General features: G+C 39.4%; 2 protein-coding genes across 2 annotated transcripts in view; both read right to left on the reverse strand.

The window, feature by feature from the left end:
* Positions 1-16,002, reverse strand: part of LOC136837205 (FYVE, RhoGEF and PH domain-containing protein 6-like) — a 34,467-nt gene extending 18,465 nt beyond the window's left edge. Inside the window, exons 1-2 of the mRNA XM_067101879.1 lie at positions 15,865-16,002; positions 5,607-5,822 (exon numbers count right to left, since the gene is read on the reverse strand). Coding sequence (XP_066957980.1) covers positions 5,607-5,822; positions 15,865-16,002 — 354 coding nt within the window. The remainder of the gene's footprint in view (positions 1-5,606; positions 5,823-15,864) is intronic.
* LOC136832314 (trichohyalin-like) overlaps positions 1-22,148 on the reverse strand; it is a 110,584-nt gene that overhangs the window by 18,539 nt on the left and 69,897 nt on the right. Inside the window, 1 exon segment of the mRNA XM_067093224.1 lies at positions 5,607-5,822. The gene's annotated coding sequence lies outside the window, so the exon portion shown is untranslated.

The raw sequence follows: 22,148 nt of genomic DNA on the forward strand, positions 1-22,148 counted from the left end.
GTCAACGCAAGAAACGCAAGGAGCATGGTCGTGGACCTCCTTTCACTACCAGATTTCGACGGCACGAAAAAGCGACAGGAAATAAGCCTGTCGCGGGAGAACTACCTTCGCCAGCTCCTCCCGGAGGTCCGCACCCAGATTCCTCACCCCTACACCATGCCTCTCGACGACCTCATCGAAACGGCACAGCACCTCACGGACTGCGTGCAGGCCACACAGCGGCTAAAAGCACCCACACAGTCGGTCAGCTCCGTCCAGCCAGAAGAAGAAGTGGAGCAGGGCGTCAACGCCGTCGCCAGGAGACGTCCACCGACCCACAACAAATGGAGTTCCCCGGGCCTCTGTCGCTACCACAAGTGGTTCGGCAAAGATGCCCGAAACTGCCTGCCGCCCTGCTCATTCGCCCGTTCAAAAAAATGGGGGTGGTGGCGGCCAGCAAGACAAACCGCCATGGCAACCGAAAAACCCAGGGGCCCAGAACCAGTAGGCTTCTATGTCCGCGACACCGTCTCCGGCAGGATGATGCTGGTCGACACAGGGGCCTTTAGATCGATCTTCCCGGCATCCAGGGAGGACCGCAGCCAGAAACCAGACCCGGCCACCTTCCTGACGGCCGCCAACGGATCCCCCATCCTCTCCTACGGCACCAGGCCCCTGTTGATCTCCATCCTTGGCCAAAATTACTCCTGGGGCTTCATCGTCGCAAATGTAGGAACCCCGCTCCTGGGGTCCGTTAGTGACGCTGGTGGGTTTGCCGACGAGAGTCGGCACGCTCAAACACTGGTTACAGCGCCGTGTTTAGGCCGCTAAGAGCGTTGGAGGGTTCCTGGAGCCAAGACTGAGTCGCCGTGTCGGTCCGCTAATGGCTCCGGGATACTCCGGGGGGTCACCACTGTAAGAGGTGCAAAAGAAACGAGCAGGTAAAAGTTACTGCTGGTTTATTACAGATTCAGGCAATTATATAGCGGCCGACTGGCGCCGAACCGCGGAAGACAATGACATTGAGCGTGACCTGAGGTCAAAAACAATTAACAGTAATATTCGGCGAACAAGTACAATTTACAATACAAAAATGTATAGAACTTCAATGTGGGTACAGTCTTGATGCCTGCGAATAAAGAAACATACGATACATGATTTATGACAGTTGGACAAATACATATAAAGTTGAAATGGTAGAAAATGCGTGACCTGGCATGTTAGGCGTGACGAATTGAGTGTGAAGAAAGCGGGAAGTCACCAAAGAAAACTTGCTCAGCGGAGACTTAATTAATGACGCCTTCGAAGCAATCCCCTGACGTCGATGTGGTGACTTTACAAATATTAGGCTTCTATGTCCGCGACACCGTCTCCGGCAGGATGATGCTGGTTGACACAGGGGCCTTTAGATCGATCTTCCCGGCATCCAGGGAGGACCGCAGCCAGAAACCAGACCCGGCCACCTTCCTGACGGCCCCTCCACCTTGCTGGTCTGGCACTGCAGGCACTGTTTCGCCCAGGACGTGGCGTCCTTCTGCACCCCGTGCCAGACGAACTTTTTTGAGAGCAGTTTGGCCGTAGTTCTGCCAGAGGGATGCGAGAGGCCGTGAATTATGTCAAATATTTGGCGGCGACGTGAGGCTGGAACCAAGGAGCAGGGTTGGCCTGTACTGATGTCACACTGGAGACTTGGGCCTCCAGGGGCGAGGGTCACATCCCGCCACTTAAGGGACGTGATGGCGGTGCGGTAGGCTGAGGTTTCTGGGTCAGCGGCCTGTTCTCTGGCGAGGTCTTGGTAGTTTACTCCGAGCTGCACTGCGTTCAACTCGACTCTGGAGAGGGCGTCTGCTACAGGGTTTTTCCTGCCGGGGAGGTACCTGAGGGAGCAGGTGAATTCGGCTATGGCTGAGAGGTGAGCAAGTTTTCTTTGGTGACTTCCCGCTTTCTTCACACTCAATTCGTCACGCCTAACGTGCCAGGTCACGCATTTTCTACCATTTCAACTTTGTATGTATTTGTCCAACTGTCATAAATCATGTATCGTATGTTTCTTTATTCGCAGGCATCAAGACTGTATCCATATTGAAGTTCTATACGTTTTTGTGTTGTAAATTGTACTTGTTCGCCGAATATTATTGTTAATTGTTTTTGACCTCAGGTCACGCTCAATGTCATTGTCTTCCGCGGTTCGGCGCCAGTCGGCCGCTATATAAACTGCCTGAATATGTAATAAACCAGCAGTAACTTTTACCTGCTCGTTTCTTTTGCACCTCTTACATTGTAAGCAAAGCACTATGTCTTTGAGACTAAGTATTACTTTCTAACCAATTCTTAAATGGCAGTACAGAAATAAATGATTCCAGAGTTATATACAGAATATGTGGGTGACAAGAGGGTATTATGGCAGCAAAATTGGCCTAAGCTGTATTGTATTGGGAGGTTGTTTGTCATATCATATAAGCATCGCACCACAAAATACCAGTTTTTACTGACCTAACACATTTCCAATAACATATGGGCTATATATATATTGAGACATTATTCGCAGTCATGTCAATTCATTGGAAGTAATCAATCCACATACACACTGTTTCAAATATGTAATTTCATCTATAACAACACCCCAAAGTATTCAACCATTAAGCCAGTTACAATAGCATTTTTCATTCTTCCAGTTTCTGTTTAAAATACGATGTTGACAATGATAACCAACCTCAATTACTATAAGACACAACCCTCAGTGGGTATTTTTCCTGTGTAGAGGCGATGGGATGGCATCATAACACCTTTTTCTAGCCCATGAAGGCACGTATCTACGTGTTTTAACGCAAAGGTTCCATGAAGGGAAAAACGAACATAGGGAAAACAGGTCACTGACCCCCGCAGTATCCAACTTCTGCTGCGCATGTAGAGAAAATGGCTTTATGGGTGTTACAGTGTCACTTGATATTGACATTTGAGAAACCAATCTTGAAAGCACTTAATTTTTGTGGCTTCAAGCAAAAAATAAGGATAACATTGTACTGTAGCTTTCTGTATGAAGGGCACTCAAGTAGGCTAGTAACTTCTGTTACAACACAACATATCAATACAGCTTTAGCTAGAGCAGAGAGAACCATGGCTAGAGCGTCAAAACGCTATTTCCACCGGCAATGGTGCTTAAGTTAGGGGCCGTTCAAAAATTACGTACACTTTTTCTTGGTAATTTTTGACCCGTCTCATAACACATGTCCAGAGCACCCCCCCCCCAAGAAGATTATGTAACATCAGTTAGTACCCCACCCACTGAATTAGCATGTTTCCCTTTTTTAATGCAATATATTAAAGTCTAGCATAAAGTTGAGAATGTCGGAGATTGGAAAAGGGATGAGTTTGTGTATTATTATATTATGTCACATGTAATATGCTACATATAGTAGAAAATGCTGAAGTACAAACAAGGGTTGAGTTTGTGATATTTTTAAATGTATAATTATGCAATTATATATATACATGTATAATATATATATATATATATATATATATATATATATATATATATATATATATATATATATATATATATATATATATATATATATATATATATATATATATATATATATATATATACCATATTCTCGATGTTACTAAAATATAATAAAAGTCTATTACAGAATTTTTACTATCTCTTTTGTCCTACATTTAAAGCTTTTCAAAAGAAACAAAGGAAAAAATCTGAAAATGTTATGTAGCTTATGGCTGCACCCCCTCCCCCCCAGTGTCACACACATAACCATTCACCATACCTCCCTCAGGCGTTACGTAATTTTTGAACGGCCCCTTATATGATAGTTCTGATGACCTGATATTAATAGTTATCGAGGGTGGACTAACCATAACGGGTCAGTTGACGCTCTATTGGACTAACTAAACTACCAAACTTGAAATATATCACTCCTTAATGGTGCATCCACAGTATAGTAAAAATGTCAAACGATGTCGGTAACTTATCTCACAGACATCGCACGGGTTGAATAAAAGTTAATGATCATAAACAGTGCTTCACGTGTTATCCAGTATTAGCCAATGGTTCGTTCTCCAATAACGGTGGTTGACTTATTTTGAACCTGTAGGTGATATGCAAGAGGCAAGTAGCTGGCGCGTGTTCATGTTATGTTTTACTGTCGAGAATACTCCAGTAGCAGCCAATCGAATCAACAAAAAAATCGAACAAATTTCTTCTGCGTACATTTACCAATAAGAGATTGTTCATTTCGGATACACCTACGACAGCTTTTATTTTATATTGCGGAACTAACGCACCAATGTTGAATCTCGAGAATTTTTAGTTACTGGACATAAACTGGGGGTTAATTAACAATGCGCGAGAATTTTTTAAAATAAATATTTATCATTCTTACACTATATCTGCATTTCCAAATGGGTAACCAAATATATTGATTAGGAGGATTTGAAATAATCTGGCCCTTGCTTATCATTACTAAAGCAGTGGGTTGATGGTGGCAATTAGTTGATTGTGGGGAAACAAAAACTCATAATATGGCTGGAATTAAACTTACTGATATGCAGAAGAATAGTACCTAGAAGAAATTAATATACAGTCACGAATGAAGTGACTTGACAAAAAGGAAAAGATTTCTTTCTACTATAAACCCAAAAACATAAAATAAATGACGAAACCATGTTTTATTATCTGATCTCCCTAGAAGAAAAGCACTCTTTAAACTATAACCATCTCAATATTCTGGATTCCAGGAAGTTCTAGACATCCTGACAGACCAACGATAAGCTTAAACTGACAGTCAGCCCCTTAGTATTCTGCTGTCCGTCATCAATGAACATGACTGGAAATTAACATCAGAAGATACCACCTTGTTATGGGTAAACGGGTAATGTAACTCATGAGGTGTGGATCAATCATGACAGTCTTTTGCTGCTTTTGAAATATTCCCACCCCCCAAAAAAATTACATTTAATTGTAGGATTTGCAGTTTTCGATATAGCTTCCTATTCTAGATGACTTACATGTCTCAGTAATCAAGAAAATGTTCAGCTATAATTCCGTAATGTTTCTGCCTTGCTCCAAGATGACTTTTCATTTAAGGACCCTCTATGCCCGTGAATTTGTTTTTCAATTTACGAAAGCTGATTTTAGACCTACAATCAACTGGATATACCACAGCTTTATATCTATCGATCTTAGGTTCCGCAAAGCTGTCTACCTACAGAGGGCTATGCAAGAAACAAAGGCTCGCCTACCAAAAGCGGCACTACCTCCCTACAGGAGGCAGTGCCTTCAGGGCACCTCATGCGCTGCACTGTACGCATTACTTAAGGATCTTTACAGAGTCCCCTCGACCCCCAGCTGCAACCCCTTTCATTCCTTTTACTGTAACTCCTCTCATATTCTCTTTTTCCCATCTTACTTTCCACCCTCTCCTGACAATTGACTCACAGCGCAACCGAGGTTTTCCTCCTGTTACACCTTTCAAAATCTGTTTATTGCCAATTCCCGTTTCACGCTGAATGACCCCATAGGCCCCAGCGCTTGGCCTTTTGCCTAAATTCCATATTCTGTTCTACTTTACAATTAGTCTCACTTCATTCTTTCCTTTACAACTTACCAGAATGTAATACCTGGGTTGCATTCCCCGTCTGCACAGCTTCAAGAGTTCCCCTTCTTTCAGCAGAGAGCGTCCAGGCCTGATCAGCTCATAGTGGGTATTGCTGGTAGATGCTGCGTTCGTGACGTTGGCGTTGCTGTTGGCATTATTTATGTCGTTGCTGTTCTGACTACATGTCAGTCGGTCTTGCAGAGCCAGCAACTTCATGAAGTTGGTCTGTGGAAAACAGAAGGAATGTCTGCTGTTATTCAATTTAAGAGCGGTTTGTGGCAGAAAAAGAGACAGAAATTGAAAGAGTAAACTTAAATACACAAATAAATAACTGAAGCTCTTTGAGTGTTGGTAATTTTGTTGAGTCACATGATGAGTAAACAGGGAAGCCTCGGAGACAGTCGGACTGCTGATAACATTGTTTTCTTCCATGAGACCATACATAGTACTGGTGCTGCACTGTACACGAAATTCTTTTGGCCGCCATAAGATTAATGATACCGAACCTTAAATTCGACCCAAAGAAAGGTTTTTGTGACAAGTAACAACGGTATTTTCTAATATAAACCTAAAATCATAAAATTCACAACGAAACAAAAAGTTATTGTTTGATTCCTCTTGATCAGACGCAATTTTCTGTTTACGAAGATTTGTTTTCTACACTAGAAAGTTAGACGTCCGTCCTTTGGATTGGTTTCGTTATTTAATTGATTGCCTTCATCTCTCACAGAAAGTTCTTCCGTTTCCTGGCCTGAGGCGTAATATTCACATCTATGCGAAGAATATTACACCTTCTTCATATCAAAGTTATACTGACCAAAGCTATGGGACTGCTCAAATTTTAATAAAAAAAAAGTCGTGATTAGTTCTGTTAGTCATGCAGAATAACTTCAACATAGATGGTGGTGCTACTGTTATTACGACAAACATTATCAAAGCCACAATTTATACTATCATCGTGATGATGATGATGATGATAATAATAATAATAATAATAATAATAATAATAATAACAATAATAATGCATCTATAACAATATATAAAACAACTAATAAAAATACAACCATTCAACAGGAAATCCGCTTATCCAGAAATTCAAGTAAATACAGATACACAGCAGCACATTTTTTTTTTATCTGCAATTCTAAATAAAGGCAGTACATAATGGGAAGCTTTGACAATGCAGAAAACACTAATTGCACGCCAGAGACTGAAGGGTACGAACTCAAAGTACCCAGCGGTTAAAATGCACCTCCAACTACCAAGTGTCTGTGCTCCAGTTTACTGTCACGTTAGCGCTCACACACATGCATGAGTCATGGTCACATGCATCTGAGTGGTTTAGCATGAATCGCGGTCATTTACAAAACGCCAGAATAAACCTCAAGATGTCGCTTTTCCAGCATGCTTTGTGTTCTGTCATTCATCGGAAGATTGAAGCGTCCTTTTCTGGTATTAAGGACCTTGTACTTCATCCGTAGCCCGTCTACACACACACACACACACACACACACACACACACACACACACACACACACACACACAAACGTCTACATTCCTTGACAAATTTTTTTACTATTAAGGCCACCTAAACCCTACCATCAGTTGACTGTTGGAATTTACAGCTACATATAATTCTCCTCTTTCCTGCAATGTAATCTAAGTCCTAGAACCAAGACCTGTAAGATTTCTTCGGCATAACGAAAATTACATCTAGGAACTTGTGTCTATATATACATATATATAATAAAGACGTCTAACAATTTGATGGATATCAAGTACTGACCTGACCCAGTAGTGGCTAAGTTTTCACATTAGATTTTCAGCTGCACAGTGAACGTGAAGTGCGCGCGTACAGCATAAACTTGAGTCTTAGGTGTGCACTGGTGCAAAGCATATTATAGTTACATTCACAAACACTGATGATTATATATCTGTATGTGAGACCTACGCATCCATTTTATATATACGATTTAACTGTATATGCTATTTTAAACTATATACAAATGAGAACAGAGCATTAGCATGTTCATATTAATCTCACGATACTTTGAATTATGCAAAACTGTGTGTGCTTGCTTGTTTGTTCATGCATGCCTTTCAAAACTACACGCATAATCGCTGGCAACCACAAGCCTTAAAATGTTACAGTTTTAATATAACACATTCGGAAAATTCGCAAACCCAAACCAGGTTGAATCACAACAGGAGGAGAACATTAGCCGGAATTTACTTTGAAAGATTGCATTCTTCCTCGATGAATTTCCCAATCTTTTTGCCCGACGCGAGGAAGTTGTCATTTGCTGTTTGGTTCGCTGAATCATTAAAGTATCACAACGGAGTGGGCGATTTCATAATACATCCAGGTCTTATAGCTCAGAGTAAAACCCCAGATATCCTATGACGTGGAGATTTCCGGTGAATTTGTCTGCAACAAAAGAATCGGGATACGAGAGGCAGCGAGATCTCGTTCTCAAAAGGTGACAGCTTTGACTCATTTTTCGATCGTTTGATAGACTTTATATGAACTTTAATTTAAATTCCAATTCCGTAGAATTTAGTAACGAGATACCACCACTTGTATATTTTGGATCAGGTATAACTAATTCATGCCCTTGTCGCAATCGTCTACATGGCATTCTGTGGACGGTTATCTCTTGACCCGTATCAAAACTGCATTATGTTCCGTGATGTTAGTAAACTCCACAGGTGAGCACTGCACAGAGTAAGAAAAGACGTCAATTCCGTTCGTCCTTGAGAATTCGTGCAACCTCAAACTTGCGGTTCGAATTTAAAGGCCAAGTAGTCTCGACTTGTCAGTGTGTAGGCGTGTCAGGAGAGAGAGAGAGAGAGAGAGAGAGAGAGAGAGAGAGAGAGAGAGAGAGAGAGAGAGAGAGAGAGAGAGTTTGTTAGTGCAGAATACTTACCACTGGTTTCCTGAAATTCCTATAATTACACTTGGTACTTATTACCTACAATTCATAATTCTGAGAGGCACATTTACGGTACCGGATGTTCTTTCATAGGGCACGTTATAATAGACTCGATTCTTAGCCTTTGGTAAGTTCAGGCAACAAAATCGTAGCGACAACTAAGGTAATTGCCGATGATTTTACTTTTTCAATACAGAATTTTTACTCAAGTCTAATTCACAGTAAGTTTCATGATAATTATGAAACGGGTGACTTAATAAACGGTCACAAATCTAAAATTTGTGGGTAACTATTACAAGAGTGTGTCCCTCGGGGGCTGTTTTTTACTCAGCTTAAAAACTTAAACGTCTAGAGAGAAAGAATAAAACATAAAATCACATACTCCAAAACACCTGTTCACCGCAACCTGCAACTCCCCTATCTAAGTCTGACAGAACACACCCACGACCACCATCAACATTTAAATGTGTCATGTATCCGGCACTAATGTATGGAAAGTCAGGCTACGCTACTACGGCCGAATCAAAAGAAAACAAAAGAAAGAAACGAGGCCCATTTGCATATGATTCAACACAGGAAGGAAGTAGGAAATGACTTTTTATTCCGCGGTACGAATTAGTCAGAAATTGTAGAATGGGCCGGGGACAAGTGACTGGTGCTATATTCATTGTACAGGAAGCTGTAGCGATATATTGTCAAAAATTGCGAAAATATGACCTTGCTCCCTTTAAACTAGAGTAAGGATTCTAGGGGACCATGTCGCTGCTAGTTTTAGCTTCACAAAACTACAAATGTTGCGGGGTGATGCCTGCGCAATCTTCATCGAAGACGAGTCTGGTGGGATTTTTGTCAACTGCTTGGAGTTCGTTTCGGGATTGGTAAAAGTTTGTATCGCCTGACAGAATATACAAAATTACGTATGGAACATCTTGGTGCTTTACTTCCCCAAAAATATGCTAGCATTCATAATCTAATGAAGAATTCTTTGGTATTAATATCAAATGAAAAAGTCCTTCAGAGGATAATCCTGAAAATGACTTTCAGTTACGAAGTGTCTTATTTGTCAAATATTTTAGAGGAAGTATATACTTCTTTGATATTCATCATGGCTACCATTCTTGGGGGAAAATTTGAATGTACAAAATTCTAAGGAATTCTTGAATTATGGCCAAAATACGTCCCTTCTAATTCCGTAACACAATTAATTGCGGATCAAAGTGAAACGTAATGCTGAGCTTTAATGATCTTAAACCCAGGTGTGGAAACAATCCTTCAACGTCGAATATAATCGATCGCAATTTGTTCGTAAGTCGACAAAGAATGCCCACATCACGTTCAAGTGAATATTCAACCAGACACCATTTTTTCCAGTGGTGATCGAACTGTGTTTTGCTCATGCCGTTATAGTATGAATGCTTTTTAAATAGAAATCTACGAAGTATGCGTCAGATGTTTATGCGTTCCCTGAACTTCCCTTGTTTTCCGTTTCATACTCATTAAGGGTTAACGATGTTTATCTCTTTGCGTGATACATATCTGGAAACATCATTTACAGTATTGTTGCTCGCCCTTGTTTTCTGCGCTCAGTTTCACTTCAGCGTAAAAATCTCTCACAAGCAATAGAACCTACTGATTTTGGACGTCATATCAATGTACACGTGGTGATCCTGAAACTCATTTTCACTAAAAATTCAGAATTACTGTTCAGGGGCTTTTCAAGATGACTAAAGATTCCATTGCATTCACAAGTTTTGTCTGAAAACGTGTCATGTGTAATTTCACAAGGATTCTCCAACTCGGAAGTACAGATCCTAATTATTTCAAGTATAAGTCACCTACATATTGTTTCTTCCATTCACTGGAAACAGCTGAATTTCAGTGTTTTTTACTTTTTTATTAGTTTTTCTTAGCCAAAACTCTCCTCCCAGAAGCTGCACAAACATACTATACCGACATACTGAAATCGCAGCGTCTCTAACAGGATCTGTTGTCTCAGAATTACAAGAAAATGGGGCAACCACAAACACCACAAAAAGAGAAGTTCATTCATATTTGAATAAGTTCTTACGGGCACGGAACACCAAATCCGGATTTCCGTGAGAATGAAAAATGTAGTCTTCTCAAGTTTGCCCTTTGAAAATTTCCTAGTTTATCTTCAAGATATGGAAATTCCTACTTCTTATTTTGGTAAATACCATTTCCTGTGTTTTATGTTTCCCCTTTCAACGTTATAACAAAGCCTTTCTGTGTCGTTTGTTTAAAATGTGTTTTCTGGCAGGCCCATGAAACCTTTGTTTGGGGCAGCTGTATGTATGTATGTATGCAGCATCAGGCCAAGATCTTTCAGTCTCCCATCTCCAGCTTATCCCGCTCCTCTTCAGTCAGTAGCCAATGATCATAACGAAACTCAATCAACATCAGTTAAACCCTGACGCCTCCCAACCTCAATCTTCTCAGGTACCTCTGCAGCAGTACTGTTAAAATAACATTTGTCATAACGCTCGATGTTTGCTTACCTGAAGGTGAAAAACAAGAGGAAAGCACCACCTGTCAGTAAACTATGAAAAATTGGTTCATTTCAAAAGGAAAAGAAACCGTTCTTTAACACTACTGTCACATGCACACACACACACACACTGTACATACATGCCTAAGAAATTAATATGTGAGCATACACACATATGTATATATGTATGTATGTATATATATATAATATATATATATATATATATATATATATATATATATATATATATATATATATATATACATACTTACGTCACTAAATATCGTGTGACAATATGTATATTCAGCTAAGGCCACAGGAAAAATAAAAGAAAGGAGTACCAAGCGCTTCCGTGTTATTTCCAACACATTTTCGAGGTACTCCTTTATTTTACTTTTCCTGTGGCCTTAGTTGAATATATATATATATATATATATATATATATATATATATATATATATATATATAGATATGTGTGTGTGTGTGTGTGTGTGTGTGTGTGTGTGTGTGTGAGAGACACATATATGTGTCAGAGAGAGAGAGAGAGAGAGAGAGAAATAAAATGCATAAGTAACCTATGCGAAATCAGCTATAACACAAGTTTCAAATAAACCTCTGATACAAACAGCAAACCGTTCTTAGCGTAACCTGTATCTTCACCCTGGGTCCTATTGATTTATGAGGGAGAAACAAACAATGGATAAGGTCAACAACATTCACTAACATACGTAATCTTATATTGTATGTGTTATACAACCTCTGCTGCAACAATAATTATAATAGTAATAACTGGTTCTACAACAATGTAAACAAACGAGTCACTTGTCTTACATGATTTAGGCTAGTGTTCCTTAACTTTTACATCCCAAAACTTGAAATTTAAGTTATGCCAGTAATTCAAGTTGCTATCTAAACGAAATGATGACCAATGTATCACCAAACGAGTGCTGACACAATGATCCTGAATAGTAGTATCTCTATCCTCAATGGCATAAAGCGGTTCAAAAGGCTCCCCCTATCCCCCATGATGGGACGCCCTAGAAACACCCATATAATGACGTCATCGCGTCTTCCATGGCCTTGAGGATGAAGACTACAGGAGTGGCACCAGAGTTTCACCGGTGAACGACATCATAGAAGTTAGGAAGGTCTGAGCAGTAGCTTCCCATGAAGTGACTTTTCGCACATTTGAGGGACAAAAGCCAAGGCTGGGAACGGAATTTTTGGTGGCGGAAGAGGCAAGTCGTACACAAATATCTCATCGTCATGCAATATACTACGTCAGAGTCATAGAGAAATGGCTGTAACACTAAGTAAAAATAATACAATCTGAATCCCCCAGATTGTAAAATACTAAAATAATTATTCAATACACACACACACACACACACACACATATATATATATACACACATATATATATATATGTATACATATATATATATATATATACACGTATATATATACATGTATATATATATAATATATATATATATATATATATATATATATATATATATATATATATATATATATATATATATATATATATATATATATATAATCCTTCAGGGAAAGAGTCAGTAACATACGTATCTCAGGCACGCAGAAGGCATCCACTGCATCAGCCGTTTCACAGGCCTAAACAGGATATTCATTACCTTCTCGTTTCGTTCCAGTTCCAAAACTTTCGTATCACACTAATTTTCCGTCAACACTAATGTTGGCTATTCTCTCCAAGTGGCCAAGTCACGCAATCCTCGCTGACCCGTCCCGTTAAAGCCTTTTTCTAGCAAAGATTTATCGAGCTTTGTTGTGGTTTAGTTACACAGAAAAAAAAAAACAGACTGCTGAAAAGGGTGTATAAACATGCATGCATATACACATTCTACGTAAGGAAACACTTTCCGGGGACATCCAAGAATCGCTTGAGCATGTTGTCGGAAATAAGAAATTACCCAAGTTCAAAGGAACGCCACTGATATTTTCGTGGGAAACAAATTTTGATCTAGGAATTCTTCATACGAATGTTCATCACATTCCATGTTAATAATTAATATTGAACTCACGGGATTTGAAGTCAGCTCAGAACTTCTAAAATCCAAAGAGTTGAACTAACAGAATAATGATGACACATGTAGGGTTCTATTAGACAGTTTTTTTTTTACACTTTCCAATAACCAAAAGTTACGTGATAAAATCTATCCCTCATCGTAATGAATTAAAAGCACACGTTAAGTTACAGTGTATTATGTTGGCAATCTGTTTTTTTCATTCAGTCCTGTAACGGAGCCACTAGCGAGTCATGGATAATGGAACAGGGAGCCAAGATTTCTTATGTAACTATGCCATTATCATATAAAGGTCCTTATGGACATAAGTCATACCAAATGAATTAATTTACGTACGAGAGAGAGAGAGAGAGAGAGAGAGAGAGAGAGAGAGAGAGAGAACCACGTGTAAATACAAACATTATATAACACACAAAATACACATAGGCCTACACTTGAACATGTTGCTCCACTAACACATACAAGAAGACTTACACTGCCATGTTCTTTACAAACATATATGAAATTTAAGGCAAAAATGTATTCGATCGCAGCGAACAATACATACTGCAAAGGCTATCACCCACACCATTCACATGTTGATTTTGTTATTGCGAAGGTCGCCCAGCTATTACGACACTACGGAGAGCGAGCACGCGCACCCCTCTCTCTCTCTCAGACACACACACACACACACACACACACACTCGGCGAGACGGAGGACTCTGCTGAAACAAAACTTACAAAGAATTACAACAATCTGCGGAATTATCATTGGGAGTTCCTTAAGTCACTGACAGTGTAGAAAGGCTTCCTTACATGTTCCGTGTTAAGTCATAATTGACGAGAAAAACCTAAATGTTTTGATGATATAACTTAAGAACGTTTTCCAAGAGTAGACGAGGGTTTGTTCATGGAAAAACTAATATATCCAGTATTAACAAAATTGTAGTTTTTAGTATGTCTTAATTCATCACTAGCAGGTACATGCGGTTCACCTTATGAATAAACTAGAAGTTACCTAATATATATAATGGATAAATAAGACCACCACAGCAACAGCTCCTCCAAGCCTCTCAAACGAATGTGACTCATAACCGAATTAGGCAAACATGTTAAACGCGATAAAAGGACACAATCGAACCTCTGCCCACAAAAGATAAGTAGTGCAGTCAAACGACAACAAAGGGACATTCCTGAAAGTTCAGGGAAATGAAAGTGCTGTGCCATTCGACCTTCCTGTGCAGGCGCGCGCACACACCCTGTTGCACCTCCGTTATGACACATGCAATCCCCTTCCCAAAAGACGGAGAATGACATTAAGTGAAGGCCTACGATGCAAGAAACAAGTACCGTTGTCGAAGTCTGGTCGACAGGGGAAAAAGAAAAGGAGACATGGTCCTACGGGTCTCTTATTGGGGTGAAATATTAAAAATATTTATATCCTTTTGTGCAAAAAGAAAATTATAAAACTTTACCTCAAAATCATTTTAAGACTAGTCATACAACTGAAAGACCTTTCACAGACACAGACATGTCTCCTCTTCTCAAACACCTTTTGAAAGGTTTAACCACAAGAACCCGACAACCTACAAATGACTTTAACTTTCACTTATTTTTTAGATTATAATGACACCAAGGATTTGTAAACCTTATTCGATTCTCGTTTATATAACGGTAATGTAAGGATATTAATTCTCACATTCGCTAACTGCTCGAATGTATGAATATGTAAATGTCAGAGAGAGAGAGAGAGAGAGAGAGAGAGAGAGAGAGAGAGAGAGAGAGAGAGAGAGAGAATTACCTGAACACCACCTAAAAATCGGTTTCACCATTTAGCGAATTGGAGATTACCTCATCGAGGCCGTCCCGTTCCCTGTGCAGACTTACATATTAAGTGTTACAATGTTGTTAGGTCTCATGAATGAATAGGTCAAATACAGGGTAGGCTATCAGATGAGTTGAAATTGCGATCTGTACTGGGGTCGCTGAAACGGCCATTGCATTGCATTTGGCACATCGGGTAGGATATCCAGGGACACCTCTAAGTTAAGCTCAAGTATGCACGCTGGTTGATTTATGACGGTCTAGAATGGATCTTCTTCTTCTTTCGACCTGTATAGCAGGGTCGGCCGCTCGAGTCAACTTCCTCCATCTATTTCTATTCCTTGTATCTGCTTCCCCTAGTCCCACCTCACCCATATCCCTCCTCTAGATGGATCGTGATACGCAACTGACAATTCCTTACGTTATGATATGGAGTCAGCTGGTGTATAGAAAGTTAGGTATATCTTAGTTTTACCAGACCACTGAGCTGATTAACAGCTCTCCTAGGGCTGGCCCGAAGGATTAGACTTATTTTACGTGGCTAAGAACCAATTGGTTACTTAGCAACGGGACCTACAGCTTATTGTGGAATCCGAACCACATTATAACGAGAAATTAATTTCTATCACCAGAAATAAATTCCTCTAATTCTTCTTTAGCCGACCGGAGACTCGAACTCGGGCCTAGCGAGTGCTAGCCCACAAATCTACCGACTCGCCCAATGAGGGTGTATAGAGCATACGTCAGGTGCAGGCTTAGGGAATTTAAAGATAACGTTCCTTTGATTTTGTAGATATAAGGCGTTTCTGCGTACGTTAGCTTCATCGTTGACAGTTTAGCACGGCAGGGAAGGTTGTACGTCGTTATCAACAAATTTAGTGATGTTACATAGCACCCAACCCCTCTAGTCGACCTATTTGGCCATGGTTATTTGGGTGTGGGGGCCATACTGGTAAACTATAATCTGCTGGTCTAATCAATGTCACCAATAGCAAGCGCTTGGTGTTGATATCTCCTCTTGAAAATAAACTCAATCCCATGACTACCATCATCATAGCGTTCCTACCCGGATCACGGTAACACGCCATATTCGTGATTTTTTACCCGGGTGCATGTGTTCAAATTTTTCATCATAAAATTCACCCTGTTTCTTTAAGTCCAGTTAAGTTACAGAACTTACTTCATTTTGAAACTTTCAGTTTTCATGCGAGTCAGAGTTGACCAAGACACGGTAGTAGGTCAAAATATAAATGAGCCGTTCAGTTTGTTATAAATATCACTAATCATGCTAATAAACAGAACAATATAAGAATAGCTTCTCGTGGGATACATAAATGGGTTGGTTTGGATTATGCTTCATTGCAAGGAACTTGAAGAGCTCAATTACACAGACAGAGTGGTTTTACGGTGATTTTTAATGGAGTACATTATTCACTTTTAATTTTTCGTTTTACAACCTTCCACTTAAATTTGAAAAAGCTTTCCTTAACTTTTTCCAAAGACCAAAATAGCGTTATAAGAGCTGGTCAAACGCCCATTGTAATTGCCGGCACTTATAATATACACCCTTCCAGATGTGATTCAATTCGACCCTTTCCCAAACCCCAGTACGCAAAAATCAATGTCGACCAATACAAACAGGACCAGTATGTGACTGAAACCTGACACCACCTCGTTATAACACCGAGTTTGTCTGGTTGAATGAAATTCCATCAACATGAAATATTTAGACCAAGGTTACCCACAAAATGAAGCCTGAAAAAATGAAGTGATGAGATTTTACTAATTAAGTTAAACTGGGTGGACTGAATGGAATTTTACAGGCGTGTTACTACAAAATCAAGGACGAGAAATTGACTCGAGGGAGATTTGTTAATTAGATATGACAACTTGATTTAGGTATTATATATATATATATATATATATTTGTATATAAATATTTACAGTATATGCATATACATACACATTATGTACAGTATATACTGTATGTATATATATATATATATATATATATATATATATATATATATATATATATATATATATATATATATATATTACCTCAAATCAAGCTGTCATATCTGACTGACAATCTCACTCTAGATAGTCTCTCTTCCTTGATTTTGTAGTGACACCTCTTCGTTCACTAAGCCTCTTTCTCTCACATATGTATATATATATGAGAGAGAGAGAGAGAGAGAGAGAGAGAGAGAGAGAGAGAGAGAGAGAGAGACTCAGTGAACCAAGAAGTAAAATCAAGGGGCGTCTAAAGCGTCGGCTGTGAGCACAGCATCTGTATACGCAAACAAGCAATCACAGACAAACAGAAAGACAAGTGAAATAATATATAAGATGCACATATACTCGAAATAAACACGCACACCCAGATCACTCAACACTCTTACATCACTGTTTACAGAGCTGTCGCTCGTCCTTTCAAACGATTCGGACGGGATCTAAAAAGGTCAACGGTATCAGAACGTAGTCAATCTGAAACGTCAGTTAACGCATTATCCAGCATCTCCAGACAAGATCATAATAGTTGCATCCTACATGTAAACGCTCCTTTCAGACTGAAATAACATTTCCTGGTTATGATAGCAAACCACTCAAGTCATAAATAACACGAGGCAGACACGACAGTATGTAGCAGAAAATTAAACGACCCAAAATAAATAGAACAAGACGAGGGATTTAATGACTAGCCTTCTGTGAGAGCGCCGTGTTGTATGAAGCAGGCCACATGCCGAGCGATGATGCCATGCTTACAGCAAAAACGATGAACCCCTTGGGAAGATTTTATTTGCACAGTAATAGACTTTGTAGCAAAACTGAAACAGTTTTAGTCGTATTTCTATAGGAAACGCGTCTGTTAACTGCAGTGTCGGTGTAGGAAGACGAAGATAATGGTCAAGTCACTTTAAATACAGCTCCAACAGTTAAATGATTAAAGGCTTTCTAATTTACAGTTTAACCATGAAGTACGAAAGTTTGCAAAACACGGCAATAGGATACGTAAGGAATCCACGTTTAAAAATACACCAGTTCAATAATTAACGGAAGGTACGTGCACGGTTAATTAGATTAATATGTTTAATCAAACAAATGTCTCGAAGTTTACAGAGTCCGGTCCTCGTCCAACTAACAATTTGCTATGCGTGATGGACACTACTGAACGCCCACTGGTTACTGATTGACCAACACAGTAAGATGCTTCGGATTTGTAGTGGCAAGTAAACGAGTATGAATTTGAATGCCATCAAGGAATAAGTAAATGAAAATTTTAAAACCCATCTTCTCATGTTGAAAACCCATGCTTCAAGATTTCGAAATATCAGTGAAGGCGGAAGTTGTTTCTAAACTGGACAAGTACTTTTTTCATTTTATCCATGACGGTTACTTAATACTAAAGAGAAAAGAAAATCAAACCAGCAGCAGCTTCCAAGACGCTGGACCTATGGCTTGAAACGTGTACACCAAGGCATTAGGTAACTCCAGGCTACTACGACAGACATCTGAGAATCTTGGGCGACTACCTACGCTACGCCTGCTCACAGTTCTTCAACCTCGTAACTTGACCCTTTATTATTTTATTGTATTATTTCGACTAGGGTTCTTGGCTGGATAATCCTTCGTCGCTATCTATCTGTTTGTCTCTGTCTCTCTCTCCCTTTGTGCGTGTAAATTGTGGATTAGCTACTTTATCCTCCGAGGATTTTATAAGTTGCCCAACAATCAGGCTTTACGCTACCCATTAGCGTTACGTGAAGGTTTCATACACACATTTGTGTTAAGATTACTTGTAATGAACCAAACAAAAACTCCTTTCAGTTTTCTTCTGAAGATGGAAAGAGATATTACTTATTACTTGTAATATTAATAGTAATGAAACTGAATAATACATCTATGGGAAATCGGAAGGAAACTTAGCCCTATCGTTAGCTCTGTATTAAAGTTTTCTAAGGAATGAAGCAGAGACGACAGGTGATTAAGGCGCGGGCTAATAGTATCACATAGCTATGATGGACTCGTCCTCCCATCTGCTTCGCTCAAGAAGAGTAACCAAACCACTTTTGTGCTCTTGTTGCTATGGTCCACCAAATGTGACTTCAAAGCTCTGCATTGCAAGATCACGCACTGGTAGTTCTGGTTTTGTATTTTTAGTCTGGTGTAATAAGCGATTAACAAAATGAGTAGCTGAAGAAGAGGATTGTGCTATGGACGCTTTCTGGCGAAGTTCAATTTCGATTCAGAAGTTTAAAGATGAACGTGTCACAATAGTTTTTGTGTGGAACCGCCCCAGTAGGGAAAAGGCATTATCCACCCAGAAAACAAATTTTTATCACTGGAGCTTTAATAAAAACTTGTTTATGCTTACACTTCATCCGTAGAATAAAGATAGTCCATGTTAAGTGGAATTTTGTTATCTTTGGTCCGTATGGTGTCAACGATTGCCTCTGTAGTTTTGAAATGTTCTTATCTGGTCGGATTTTAAGCTTCGAGACTTTTCTGCTTATATTTTCGTCGATTTTTAAATCTTTCCCCTTCCAAGACGGTTAATAACAAAGTGTAGGGATTCAAATTTGAAAAGAACCTCCCTGTCAGTCACGAACTTCAGTCGAGAGAGAGAGAGAGAGAGAGAGAGAGAGAGAGAGAGAGAGAGAGAGAGAGAGAGAGAGAGAGAGAGAGAGAGAGAGAGGTCCTTAAGCAATGAAGTGCAGACAGGAGGTGTTGAAATAATGTACAGCAAAGCATCTGAATCAGCACATGCAGTTATAATGTATTGCCAAACTCCACTTCATATTCCTGCCAAACATGCCTTTCCAAAGCATGAATTATGAAACTAACGAAAATACCAGTCATGTACACTACTGAAATGGGGAAAAAAATAAAAACCCTCAAACAATAAATACAACTGGCTTATAAGGATTTCAAGTAATGTGCTCACTGAATTCAGTGTTAAATCTCAGGTCTGGGTTATCTGAAATGTGCTATGGCGAAAATCTCTCTCTCTCTCTCTCTCTCTCTCTCTCTCTCTCTCTCTCTCTCTCTCCCCCTTATCCTTAATGCACATGAACTAGATCGACTCATTCACTTTCTCAATACATCAAGTACGGTCAGCAAATATCTTAACTGATTTCCATAATTTGCATAATTAGAGGGCGTCCATATGATAAGGAATGGAAGAGAAGCATCATTTCCTGAGAGAGAGAGAGAGAGAGAGAGAGAGAGAGAGAGAGAGAGAGAGAGAGAGCGAGCTTTATTTTGAACACGAATGGCACCATGAATAATAAAAAAAGATGGCATGGTTTATACTTTTAAGGCTATTATGGTTTCTGGTCGTGTCCAGGCTTCTTCCTCGAAAACTGGAACCGTCAGTGGTTTTTGTTCGTGTGATCGTAAGTCACCAGCTTTCAGATAATCACTAGTTAGTCTGTTGATCATACTAAGAAAGCTTATAGATTAAGCAATGCCTAAAATATTCACAGATATCCAGCAACTGGTATTGCTTCTCTCTCATAACATCTACAATGACGACTAAGTTCACGTCACTTGGGTAAAAAAAAAAAAACTTGCTTTCATCCTTTTCTTCACCAGAAACTTTTATTTTGAAAACAACTTAACTTTCCAAGTGAACGGCCACTTTTTTGTTTGTTTAACTTGACGTCTGATAATACTGTGTTAAAAGAGTTTTTGGGAGCTACATGGGAAAATAATTTCCTCTGGCTGAACTTCTTCATCAAGAGGAACAGTTTGTGTGTGAACGGCTATGTACACGCTCCATGTTTCCATTGTGAGGTATTATCTTATCAACAGATGACGTGCTCAAACCAGCCTGTGAAACATTCACTCCCTCTACCCACTTCCCGCCCCCCACTCCAGTAACTCCACACGAGTAGTACTAGCTTCATTTCACCAGCTGTTTAGCGGTTGATTCAACTACTTGATTGCTATTCTTTGAAACCTTGCCCAAGAGTTATATTAAACACGATCGCGTGTGTAATGATTAATTTGGTATACTTGATATATATAGATATATATATATATATATATATATATATATATATATATATATATATATTTATATACAATACATATAATGTATATATATAATATATATATGAGCCATTATATGCCCCAGAGAAACAGAAAAGAAAAGAAAACTGTACCCGTCAGATTGACACCTGAACTTCGAGTAATGGATGAACCTCCTGTATACTTGAAAGTTTACGCCCCTCTTTCCAGTAACTTTCATAAAATTTACCAATCACTACTTCGGTCTTCCTCTCCTCACTCCCAACACTTCCTAATTTTGTACTACCAACATATCGTTCCCCGTTCCTTACCAAGGCCGAAAAACTCGAACCATTCTTTCACTTACACTACTTATTATACCACTTCTCCAACATTTCTCATACTTTCAATTCGTCTTATATAAAAAATACTACGAAAATACTTTTTATCTACAGGTCTCTCCTTTTTTCGTGTGTGCGCGCGCGCGCGCAACCTTTCCTCTATCCGATCTGCTGGTTGGCGCTGGAAAAACCCCTTCTAAAGCAGATTCCGCCGTTTCAATTGATATTTTTCTCGTGTTATTCTCTTTTTGTTGGAATTCTACATCAGTTGTACTGTAACAACGCGAAAACCTTGTGATGACATTTGAGTCATTTCACAAACCCTAAAATAAATGTTGATAGTTTTTAACGTACTGTGAAGTTTCTGCATTACTGTAATGACAATCTCTTCTTACATTTTGCATAAACGACGGAGGAAATTCTTTTTCATTATACACTGACTTTTAAAAGATGCAAATGTCTTATAAGGGTGGGAATCGACAAATGGCTCAACTTTCTACTTAGGTGTCATAAAAACAACTTAGCCGCTTGCTAACAGTAACCCTAACCCCCCCCCCCCATCCCGAATATCCAAGACCACCCCAACCCGTCTCCCCTCTGTTTTCGTAACAGTGCATTGTGCTGGGAATACAGTATCATTCAGGATTAGTTATCATGACAAGGCTGAAAATCACAGCTGGTACTGGTTGTATCAAATACATTTAGTGAGTTGGTCGTCCAATTACTACAAGCATATGGTGCCTGTAAATGCGCGCGCACATTATTCCAGGAAGCATATTTCCCAAATAGCGAGTGGCCAATTGGGAGGAAACAAAAAAAAAACCGCTGTCCAATTAATCTCTTAATTACTGAATTAACGATGACCATTCTATCAATAC

The sequence above is a fragment of the Macrobrachium rosenbergii genome, chromosome 4, assembly GCF_040412425.1.
Source record: "Macrobrachium rosenbergii isolate ZJJX-2024 chromosome 4, ASM4041242v1, whole genome shotgun sequence".
Lineage (NCBI taxonomy): Eukaryota > Metazoa > Arthropoda > Malacostraca > Decapoda > Palaemonidae > Macrobrachium > Macrobrachium rosenbergii.